Source organism: Aedes albopictus, chromosome 1 (genome assembly GCF_035046485.1).
Source record: "Aedes albopictus strain Foshan chromosome 1, AalbF5, whole genome shotgun sequence".
NCBI classification, from domain to species: Eukaryota; Metazoa; Arthropoda; class Insecta; order Diptera; family Culicidae; genus Aedes; species Aedes albopictus.
In genome coordinates, this window is record NC_085136.1 from 225,589,235 (window position 1) to 225,601,775 (window position 12,541).

The following is a 12,541-nucleotide window of genomic DNA, read 5'->3' on the forward strand; positions in this document are numbered from 1 at the left end:
ATTATTGGGTACGGGACTGGACACAGAAAATTTAATGGTTTTCTCTGGTACATAGATGGCTTGAAATTAGTGTATGATAAATACTAGATTTGTAGTAATGAGCTGAATTTTAGTATGGTGAGAAGGTCAATTCTGGAGCTCGGTTTGAATAGGTCGTATGTGCTTTTGTCGATATTAAATTCGATCAGTTTATTTTAGTCATTGTAGCAATATGGCAGATATTTTGCAAACTTTTAATGATGGAACAGAAAGCCTGTTTTGTGAGGATTCTGCTGTATGTATCAACTTTGCTCAATTTCAATGGTTTTCGCTATAATAAGCGAATCCAACCGATCGAATTTTTTATCGACAAAAGCACATACGACCTATTCAAATCGAGCTCCAGAATTCTCCGTTTCTGCAAGGAAATGGTGCAAAAAGCGTGGGTGTTATGATTCCTTGCCTAATTTGATGCTGTTTGAGCAAAACTTTGGATAACTATGTTGTTTATGTTGCAAGAAATCAAATACTCTTTATTTCAATATACCTTTCTTCAGCATTTTCCATACAAATCAATAAAGACACAAATGTAACGCCATCTATTGATAAAAAAGTGCGTGAGCGATTTTTTTTGACTATCGCGCTTTTAGCGTGCACTGTGAAATAAAACGTCAAAAACCAAAACAAACATTTTGCTCTTCTGCTGGAAGTTTTCAAAACATTTTTCATTCGCTGCAGTGAAGTCGTTTCGTTACTGTTTTCAGCAGATTATCCGTATAAAGGTAAGATAGAAACATAGAAATTCAAATCATAAGATCGTTGAAACAATAATTCCTTTACTATTTTGTAGGTTCTCACTCGTTGTTTGCCCGTATACGATCTGTTGCAGTAGGCAGCCGCGCTAGGAGCCTTTTCTGATTGCGACAGCGATTGCAAGGACGTGGTGCAAGCAGGTAGTTGCTACGCCCAAGATACCACCGCCCGGAACCCAAAAGGACATTTGGCTGGAAAATGATTGCTGCGTTGGAACCAGCGCGCCATACGACCAAAACAGTTCTTTGTGCATTGGATTGTCGGGGAAACGAAAAATCAGCAAGAACTTTGCAACCCGGTGAGTTTTTGAAAGTTGACCAGCAATGAAGTAGGCCGCAATTTCGTTTCATAATCCGGTGCATTGCTATCGCTGTAGGGCCTTCCCCGATTTACCCACGTTTATAATTATATAATCTGAAGGACAATAATTTAAGCAATGTGCGAGGGTGCATCGAGGAAAACCCTACATTGACAAACGTCCTTATTTACAATGGATCATTCATAAATGACATATCATTTCAAGATAAGGTACACCGAGGCAAGATGAAACGCGAAATTTTGAGATAGATTTCAATACAATTTGGAAATTTATCCTTCCCTAAAAGATTGTTTGAATCAAAAACTATGTGTTATGGCAATTAAATTGTTTATCATCATATGAAAACAATATGTTATCCCGCTGTTTCATCTTGCCCCTCCCGTTTCAACTTGCCCCGGAATACCTGATTTTGCTATGAATCATTTATTGTCAAAAATCAAACAAAAAGTGCTCATTTATGAATGCTGCCCTAAAAAACAGTAGCGATCTCTATTTCTTGTCACCTTTCGAAAACTCACAAGGGTTGTAAACGTTTTTGCTGATCTGTAATGCAAATGTGAAAATATCGATACACGATTTGATGCAATTCGTCCAATTAGTGACGATCGATAACAAAGTACATAGGATGCAGAACTATTTTTGCAGTGGGTTCTGTTTTAAGCATTTTCCGCCAAATTTCAACCGATCTCATATCAATAGATTTTTTAGTTGACGTTGAGTTACGTTTCAAATTGATTTAAGTATAGCGCAAAATGCTCAAAATAGGATTCCCTGCCCAAATAGTACAATTCCCTATTTCGAAGGGTTTCGACCTAATGATGAAGAAAGTATTGATGTTATATAATATTATGTTAGTGCTTTTGGAAGAGGTATAATAAGAAGTGGATGAAATAGAGAATAAAATTTGACTACATTTTATTGTGATATTATTACTAATAGAACTACATTGGACCTTTCTTGATCGAGCGAATTAGACTATCTCAGCTGTTAATGTTCAGTTTTTTGCGTTTTGTCAACACTTTTTTAGACTTTTTGTCCTTTCGCTTTTTTTGTTCGCTGTTTTGGATCTTCATGTTCAAGTTTTGTAATTTTGCTTTAATTAGCATGTTAAAATATTTGTTAGCTATTATCTTTGCGCATGAAACGCAAAGCGTATTGTAAATCAATTGGCCGGGTTCGTTTTGGGATTCATATGACCAAAATATCAAATCTAATAGCTTCCGTTTGACACCTTTGACTGATTTTTTAAGAAAAGCCTCAAAATTTGTTTCAAAGACAGCTACTAACTTTTTACAAAATCTAAATATTCCCAAGCCTGGTGGATTCAGCTTTGAATCAGGTTTGAACTTTTTAAGGTTTAGCAGTATTTTGTTTTCTCGTGATACAAAGCGAGTGTCTCCATATGCTTTCTTTATGCAATCTTCGTGAACCAATTTTGATGCAACCCAACCGGAAGTATAATACACGCTATTGGATTGATTGATTTCCATTTTTGGGTCAGCATTTTTGATTGTTTTCTTCTTAACAATAGGATTGCTAAAAAATTTTACTTTTGACATTTCCAAAGTGCTCACAAAATATTTATCGAGATCTGCCTCAACATTTCCCAATTTCTTCGGCGCCATAATCTGGTTAATAACGATAGATTTGAATGCGGATGCGAATTTGCTTGGATCTGGGTGGTTATTGTTACAATTTTTCCAGCGTATGAGCGAAAAGAAATGCTCAAGACAGTCTTGGGATAAGTTTCTTGTTCTAAGAAAAGAGAAACCGTGGTTTGTATGGAGATCTTCCCATAGTTCCTCAATAGCCGAAATGTAAATTATCCAACCATCCAGATACAGCGCATGTAACTCTTCCCATCGTTGTTTTCGGATGAATTGAAGAAAATAGTTGAAACAATTTTCAATTAACGCACTTTTGGAAACGATGTTTTTGTTTATCACAACAAAAATATGTTTGCTTCTTCTTTCTTCTTTCGAAAATCGCTAGCGGCGAGAACTGTCATTTGCATACCGCAAAATTTGTAGTGTACTAGTATACTTTCAAGCCACCGCGGCGCTGGGGTAGCGTCTTTCGTGGAAAGGAGAAGTGGGGTATATTTAGATAGAGAGTATTTGAAGAAATGGAGAAAACAACAACACCAACACGCACAAAGTTTTGCTCAAACAGCATCAAATTAGGCAGGGAATCATAATACCACAGAGAAACAGACGTAACACTTAGAACAAATTTCAATTAAAAACGTCGTCACGAAAACGTAATCGCCCAATGCTAAATGTACTGTGTTTGGCCGGGCCGTCACTAGATGGCGGTAGTGAGCAAACGTCAAACAGGAGCAAAAACGATGCCAGCGCCGCGAGTGGTGGATTGACCTACTATTGAATATTTAAATCAACCGTTAAAAAGGTGATCGATGGGAAGCAATGAGTGTGTGACGTCTGTTTCTCTGTGATAATACCACGCTTTTTGCACCAATTCATTGCAGAAAGGAAACGTTCAAAAATTACGTCCAACATTTGGGGGAGGGGGGGTGTCTAGGAAAGTGTGACAGTACGTGTATAAGGTATAGGGATATAGCGTGACAGAGGGGGGAGGGGGGTCTAGAAATCCCGAAAAACGATGGACGTAATAAATGAACCTTCCCAAAAGGAGAATTGACCTTCTCACCATACTAAAATTCAGCTCATTATTACAAATCTAGTACTTCATCGATCTGTCCTAGGGAACGTTCAAAAATTACGTCCAACATTTGGGGGAGGGGGGGGGGGTCTAGAAAAGTGTGACAGTACGTGTATTGGGTATAGGGAAATTGCGTGACAGAGGGGGGAGGGGGGGTCTAGAAATCCCGAAAAACGATGGACGTAATTTTTGAATCTTCCCCTATAGGACAGATCGGTGAAGTACTAAAGTACTAAAATTGTCCAGGATGCTTCCTCGTACTGGCTTCGTCTGTGTTAGATTAGATTAGATTAGAATAAAATTGTCAGTACTCTAAATGATAGAAAACAGAATAGCACAATGCTGCTCAATGGAAGCTCGCTTCAAGAGGGAACAATCGCCGACGAACCAACTGGATACCTTGCAGGCGGAGAAAACTAATGTAATGGCTGAAGACGTGTAATCGAAGCACGAGAAACACCGAGACAAAGCAGCAACAGTTGGCAGAGACCGAGACAAAGCAGCAACAGTTCGTTAAACCGAAACCTATGTTTTGATGATCTGGAAAACTACAGCTTGGCCATATCAACGTTATTTAAATCAGAAAAGAAGGTATTTACATATATGATATTAAAATAATAGACGAACGATTTTTATGGAAATCCATCGCCCAGCTCAGGTGATGATAGCCTGGTGGAAAAGTTGCACGAATCACTGTGTTGTGCAATATCGTCAACAGAAGGCGCTAGTGTGAAACGTCAAACGCATAGAAAAACGATGCGCGCGCCTCAGGTTGTCTGTTTGTCTGTGTTAAAATGATCGACCAGAACACTAGAAGAGTAATTTTCAGGAGAGTTATTACATTCCAAGAGGTGGAGATCGCAAAAACCCCAGCTTCAAAAAAGCCAACAATATCGGGAACAAGCAAAAAAAAAGCGGAAGAAAGAAGAAGCTAGACAAGACGAACCCGTGAAGAAACTGAAGCCCAGTTCCACCCCGTAAAAGGTGCTGCCTAGAGCTAAATGAATAAAATGAAGGGGTTGATTCTGAACGTACAGCCGTGGTCAACAGTGCTAGATCGCTACTGTGAGATGATGCGAATGGGTTTCAGTAGCTGTTGAGGGCATATGGCATATTATAAGGATTATGAATTTATGATGAAAGATAAAGTATTTCAAGGAGAGGGGAAATTTGTAGGATTATGTTCTTTCTTAACAAATCAACCAACTGTTGCAAAGATTTTCTAATTTTTATTCAAACATCTTGCAATTAGCACCAAAATATTCACTTCGTTTAGGAGTTATAAATAGTAGTTAATCCGTAAAATTAGTCTCATTAAGTGTTCGAAAATCCCTAACACTTGATCTTTATAGAGTCAACTTTCTTCCTCTGTCCGTTTTGCGTAAGTCCAGCTTTAAGTATGCTTGGCATGTATACGACGTACGTTGTTCTATATTGCATGAGACGAGACCTTGTGCCACAGGTTGTGATTTTTTTTATTTGCTAGCACAATAGTCAAGCTCGCGTATTAAATACTTCCATCCAATAGTTTCATCCGGTGATGTTCCATATTAGCTTTCTTTTCGTCAGTGGAAGCTCTCCCTGATCGGTGCATAATATGATCTTGTGTGAGTTTTTGTTCTTATCATAAAGTCTACAGTATGTACAACAACGACCGCTTCACTCGGCTGGAAATGTGTTTCAAGTGCTCTGTTTCAAGTTTCACTTTTTAGATCTGCATGGAGTACGTTTAAAAACAATCATCATTGAGTTATTATATGTACATAAGGTTGCTTGCACTTGGATCTTGTTTTTTTTGCGATACCAATAATTTGCCATGGCATTATTTGCTACGCGTTCTTCAAAAACTAAAACTTACGATGCTTTACAATTAATAATTTAACTTCTGGTAGAAAACGAATAAATCATGTAGTAATTTTGCTGCTTCCACACTGCTTACTATATTTCTCCGAATCTCGTTTCACTAAATTTAGCTAAGGATGTTCGAGCCTGAAGGGGCGACAAATCTAGATTTGGATAAATCCTGATCTGAAAATCTAGTCAAAAGTGTATCTTGCCGTGTTCGAAACATCTCGATTCGATTTCCAAAGATGTATTAGGTATTAGGTTCATTGCCATCTTTTTAGTCATTCCCCTGGGTTCGAACAAATAACTTTAAAGTTAACGACATTCGGAGAAACACGATTCAAACTCTACAAATAGATCCTCTGTTATTGCTACATAAGCTTGAAAGATCAACGCTATGTGGCGTTGTGGCTGCTCTCGCTCAACTAGCACTGCACTATCTAAAACATACTTTCTATTCTCCACGATCGTCTTCTGACTAAACCCTAGTGTTTGCTCTCTCTACTTTCGCGCATCCTTGAGGTAGTTTCTATAAGTAGTAAACGTTATTGTTTGGCAGACAGCGATGTGCCTATACTGCTGCTACAGCTACCACTACTGCTGCTGCTGCAGGCGGTGAGCAAACTGGGAGCGGACTGCAGCTGAGCGGTCGCTGGGAGTCCGGGATTTACGGCTACAGATGATCTGAAATTGTAGGCAAAGTTTACAGGATTAATCTCTTTTTCATTGCGGGAATCCTCGATAATAACACATTTAGTTGAAAATGTTACGTAGTTAGAATATTTGCGAAGAACTGAATATCCTAGTCTTAACATTACTCAGCAGCTTGTCCATTATTAGTAGGGTGAAAATATAACTTGGACGTAATTTCAAACTTACCTATTGTGTCGCATGTGACTTTTGACTAGATCACTGTTGACCAGGGCTGCCATAAGGCTAAGCTCACCGGCCATGACGGTGGCGCAGATGACGCGAGCCAGTTGTTTAGAATTTTCTGCCGGATGTGTAGGATGGGCTCCTCGCACTCCCAGCATGTCGAGACAAGCTCCCTGGCCGGGCAAGCCGGTGCCACCGCCTACGGTTCCCACCTCCAGAGATGGCATCGTACAGGTCATGTATAGATCTTCGCCGTTGTCGCCGTACGGTTCCATGTTCGTAGAGCAGTTGCTACTGGTGACGTTTTGTGCCGGGTCCTGGCCGGTGGCGATGTAGATTGCCGTTACCATGTTAGCTGCGTGCGCATTATTTCCTCCTATACTGCCGGCAACTGCCGATCCGGTCATATTTTTCAGTTTGTTGCACTGAACCAAAGTACGGGCATTAGTCTTCAAGATTGTTCGCAGTTTGTCAGCAGGAATGATGGCTTCGCAGATGACGCGCTTTCCTCGACCCTTGATCCAGTTGATGGCGGCGGGTTTCTTGTCCGAGCAGAAGTTGCCGCTCAAAGAAATAATCTGCATATCAGGGAAGCTACGGTGCACTTCGCGAAGAGCCATTTCCGAACCCTTGGAGACCATATTCATTCCCATCGCGTCACCGGTCAGCGCACGGAATCGAGCATATAAGATTGGGCCGTCCATCGCAATGTGAAGTTCTTGTAATCGAGCAAAACGGCTTGTCGAATCGAATGCCTTCTTAATAACTGCGAAATTCTCCGGAGTTTCCATCCAGCGTTTTGCCTGGGCAGCACGTAGGACATTCGGGAATTTGATACAAGGCGCTCGAGTCATACCGATGTCTTCCACAAAACTTGTAACACCTCGTGTCGAAATGGCCTTACAACCTCGATTCGTACTAGCGACCAGTGCTCCTTCCGTAGTGGCCATCGGCACGTAATAACGAACACCATCCAGAATCAATGGTCCAGCGTAGCCAACGGGAATCTGCACGTAACCGAGAACATTCTCACAGCAAGCATTCATCACCTTGGAGTAGTCGTAATTTTTGTACGATAAATGCTTAAAAGCGTTGACTGGTAGATTGGCCTCCTTCTGAATCATATCTCGGCGAATCTTCACACCCCGTTCGGCATCTCCAATGACGGTTTCGATTTTATATAGCGGGCAGTATCCATTTCCAGCACGGACAATCATCTTGATTTCCTCATCGGTCAAGCCGATCGCACCGTCATCGGTATCGTTCAAGATCTTCAGACACATCTCCAGTGGTCTAGGCTCTCGCTCCACCAGCTCATCTTCCAGGTCGTCTAAGTTCAGCTCATCATCTGCCCCCATGCTCTTGGCCCGTTGGCCTCGGCCCGGAAGCAAACACAACTCACTCTGGGTAGCCTTCTCCTCGACCGGGACCGTCTCGGCTAGTGTGAAGGTTGCCACCGGGTGTGGTCTTTCGGCGGCAGCGGCAGCACTCAGCTCCAGCTGTTTCTGCTTCTGGGCAGCGGCTGCGGCAGCAGCTGCGGCCGCTGCAGCTTCATTCGCTACCGATAGCAGAATCTGGTCGGACAGATTGTGACGGTCGAAGAAGACGAACTTCACGCCGAGCGCGATGATCAGGATGTACGTCACGATCTGCTCGGTGCTGATCGATAGCCACCTGAAATGAAAGCAGAGTAAAAAAGTTGAGTCAGCGAAGAAAGCTTTTTATGATGGTTTGCTTGGGAAAAGATTTCAACAAGGAATGAAAAAACGAACTTCGTTTTCATAGAAAGGTGACCAAATCCTTCTGTTTACAATGCAATATCATGGTACATAATATAATCCGCATTATTGTCTGTAGGGAAGATATCGATCGTGAAGGCTTCAGTTTGGAGATAGACGTGATCGAGAAACATGATCGATCGTGAAGGCCTCAGTTTGGAGATAGACGTGATCGAGAACAGATGTGTTCAGTACCAGAGTGCAGAGTTTACGAGTGAAATATTGAAAAAGTTGTGTTGAGTAAAAGTGTCGTGTAGATTTCAGTAAATATTGGAAAAGGAAAAAATGGACAAAGCCGACATTGTCGATGACAAAAAATCGCAGTTGCAATTTAAAGGAAACATGAAAACATCATTATACTACTGTAGCTTGCTAGGTGTGGCAGGGTGTGACGGTAAAAAAGGCATCAGCCTTATGTTACATGAATTCCCATTAATAAAAAAATAAAAAAAATCAGAAAATCAGAGTAACGAAAAACAGAGAGGATATACTGAACAACAGGTCAACAAATTCTATTTAAATTGTATGTGCCCTGCTTCTAAAACTTGTAATATAAAGTTTGGAATCTACTGAAATAATTGTTCGTTGTTTTTCTGAAAACAACATTTCATAGCCTGTAAGCTTTTATGAAAGTTAATCTTACAGTTTTACTCCTTGTGTCTCGATATGCATAACGGATTTCAATATGACACGTTTGCTCGAAATTTTACAAAAAAAAAATTAATCAACAGTTTATTTTACTCCCAAGTATGGTTTGTTTTAATTTTATTCTAAACGTAACCCAATTTTTTCCACTAAACATTTTCTTTTAGGGGTGTATTAAATCACTTTTAAATAAAAACTGGAAGTTTTGGAACTGATTCATGCCCAGAATGGGCTGCAAAACTGTGAGTTGATAAGTAGAGCGTCCAACATAGCTCTGGTCCTCACAAGTTCCAACCTCATACTTCCACGGGTCAAGCGATGACAAAGACCACCAGCTAAGAGTTTTGTGCTTAGCTGATAGTGCAGCTTGGGCACTGTTGTCCTTCTGATTTCAGCTAGATTGAGGAGGTAGGTCTCGAGCGCCTGTTCACCAAAGAGGTGCGGCTCGAATAGCGTCTGTTATGGCAAACAGCGGCTGAGTATGAAATGCTCCTCCACCGGAAGCTATACCTAAGATAGCAGCCCCACCACGGTGGTTATGGGAGCTTAGGCCAACAACCTACTGTTTCCGAAACCCAAAAACCGTAACAGAAACCGAAAATGAAAGATTACGAACTGATTCAACGGCAACGGCTATTAGCGCGAAACAACGGACAAGAATTGGAAATTGGAATGTATTAACCCTAGCCCAACAAGGTAAACTGGCACAACTTTGGAGAACACAGATTGGCGTCGGGTCAAATTCTGTTAATACTCTGGCCTACGAGGTGAACATGCTCCTCGCCACCGTAAAGTTGGTTTCCTGCTCAGCGCTCACGCCCACGTTGTGCTTATAAAGCGAGAACCTATTCATGAGCCAGATTCAGAACACGGGTTCAAAACCTTACCATGATCCAATGTTACGCGCCGACCGATGCTGCCGAATTGCAAGACAAATAGAACTTTTACAGTCAACTGAATGCTGTCGTGGACAAGATTCCGAAAGATGATATCAAGATCCTCACGGGCGACTTCAACGCGAAGGTTGGTTCCGAGCACGTCATGGGACGCCATGGTCTCGGAGAATTGAGCGAAAACGGTGAGCTGTTTGTACAGTTTGTGGTAACATGGTGATTGGGGGATCGCGGCGTTACGGATAATCAAATCGACAACATCTGCATCAGCCGAAAATGGAGACGGAGCCTTCTTGATGTGCGGGACAGACGTAGCGCCGACATTGCGTCTGACCATCATCTCATCGGCGAGATCTGACTGCGCATTGCTAGGATCCATCGACAGGAGGAAAAAAATCGGGCGTCGGTTCAACACGCGCCGACTGGAAGACGCTGCGGTGAAAAGGTTCTTCATCGAAGAGTTAGAGAACCGTGCTGCGGATATTCCAGAAGATGGAAGCGTAGAAGATCAGTGGAGCGCCTTCATCGCCATCGGCGAGAATAATTTAGGTGAGCCACGCACCCGAAGAAAGCAGTGGATCACAGATGATATCTGGAGAAAAATAGAGGAGCGATGGAACGCTAAAGCCACGATAGAGCGAGCGAAAACACGAGGAACCAATGCCGCAGCCCGTCAGTGCTATTCGGCTCTCGAGAAGGAAGTGAAACGTTTAAGTAGACGGGACAAAAGAGCGTGGGAGGACTCCCTACCCGACGAAGGAGAGAAAGCCGCAAACACCGGCGACATCCGTCTCCTCTACGATGTTTCACGTCGCCTTAGTGGGACCAAGATGAATGCTACGATGCCCGAGTCTGGACCGTCTGGACCGACCCGGCTGACCAGTTGAAACGCTGGTTCGAGCACTTTGGAAACCTTTAAGTGTCGGCCACGCTATCAACACCACAGCATTATCCGACAAGGGTTCGATGCATTACCCGTGTCAACACTGTAGCTGCATCAGTGCAGGAGATAGAAACAGCCATCCGTAGCATGAAATCGAACACGGCACCAGGGGTCGATCGCATATCAGCTGAGATCGCTGAGATGCTCAAAGCAGACTCCATGGTATCCGCACAACTACTGCAACAATTATTCTGCAACATATGGGAATCCACGACATTTCCGACCGACTGGATGCCACGCGTCTAAGTAAATGTACCCTAAATGGGTGACCTATGTATGCGATAATTGGCGGGGCATCATGTTACTGTGTATCGTTCTCAAAGTCCTTTGCAAAGTGATCTTTAACCGGATACAGGAGAAGTTTGACGCAACTATCCGACGCCAGCAAGCAGGATTCCGTGCCTCTCTACCTAGTGTTCATTGATTACGAAAAAGCTTTCGACCATCTCAATCACGGAAACATGTGGGAAGCCCTCAGGCGCAAGGGTCTCCCTGAGAAAATCATCGGCCTCATTGAAGCACAGTACAGGGCATTTTCGTGCAGGGTACTGCACAACGGTGTTTTGATCCCATCCGGGTCGTTGCTGGAGTGAGGCAAGGATGTATACCATCACCGCTACTGTTCCTCATCGTAATCGACGAGATCTGAAACTCGGAAGCTCAACTGATAGGCATCTACATAACGAAATCAAGCCAGACCACATAAATTTGACCTGGCCACAGGTCAAGGCGATGCGATGGCTGGCATTCACCAGGATGGAGATCTTTCAATTAGGCCATCTGCACTACCTTGGGTGCCCAGGGCTGAAAGTAAGTTGTCTTGCCCAGAATAGCTACATCACATCACAGTCAAGGTTCCATAAAAATGTAAAAACAGAAAGTTGACAGGTACTCTGTAATCTGGTGACAATCTATTGTTCAGTATCAACGGTTTCGGCTAAGTAAGAAAAATATTGAAAAACCTTTAAAAAAGTTATGAATGACTAACTTTGTCTAAAAACTGAAAACTCATCTTTAAACATCTATGAACTAGATAAAGTATGAATTTTATGATCTTCACGACGTGTAAAAGTTGCTAATATGGAATAACAATTTAGTCGCGAATGATCAGTTTCACCCAACTGATCAATTCGACCCCAGTTTATGTTACGTAAATCGAGAATTTTCAACCACTTCCCTTCGTACACTGAGGCAAAAACACTTAGGATTTTCATGAGTTGTAATTAAGAATGGACGATTTTTCTGTATCATTACTCGCTTATTTATTTCATAGCGGTTGTGCTTGCGTTTCATGTCTACAATTTATGATTGCCATAAGCGGCATGGTTGTGAAAAAATCATAATCGAAAACTATAAAAATCGTTACAACATGGGTATGGATTCCAATTAGCTGCTGCTTGGACAAACACACATTAGGTACTCAAAAATCTGTTTTCGGAACTGAAACATAAACTGACATAAAAAGTCAAATTGCCTTCATTTCTTAATTTCATGAATTCTCCGCCTTTAATAAACAACAAATCTTGGATTACGTACGTAACATGATCGGTTGTTCTTAATCAATCTTAACGATTGAATAAAAGGGACAAGAAACAAATTTGACGGTCATTTTTTTTGTAACAGATTTTTTAACCACTTATGCAAACTTAAATGAAAGAACGCGCTTCTTTTCCTTTTATTTTAAACTATCGATCAAGAAAAATCGATCATTTTACTTACTGGGTAATTCCAAGATACAATGTCATGCCATGATTTAGAATAGAATTAA

At 41.8% G+C, this 12,541-nt stretch overlaps 1 protein-coding gene and 1 long non-coding RNA gene across 2 annotated transcripts in view; one reads left to right on the forward strand and one right to left on the reverse strand.

The window, feature by feature from the left end:
• The first annotated feature begins 534 nt into the window (after nt 1-534).
• On the forward strand, nt 535-2,026 carry LOC134285499 (uncharacterized). The gene is made up of 2 exons (XR_009996424.1): nt 535-761; nt 830-2,026. It is a non-coding gene; the product is annotated as an uncharacterized LOC134285499 (long non-coding RNA).
• A 2,976-nt stretch (nt 2,027-5,002) lies between these two features.
• The window catches only part of LOC109430221 (3-hydroxy-3-methylglutaryl-coenzyme A reductase), a 168,583-nt gene continuing 161,044 nt past the window's right edge, over nt 5,003-12,541 (reverse strand). The window contains exons 6-7 of the mRNA XM_062846341.1: nt 6,518-8,188; nt 5,003-6,322 (exon numbers count right to left, since the gene is read on the reverse strand). Of these exons, the coding sequence (XP_062702325.1) occupies nt 6,184-6,322; nt 6,518-8,188 (1,810 nt within the window). The 3' untranslated portion in view covers nt 5,003-6,183. The remainder of the gene's footprint in view (nt 6,323-6,517; nt 8,189-12,541) is intronic.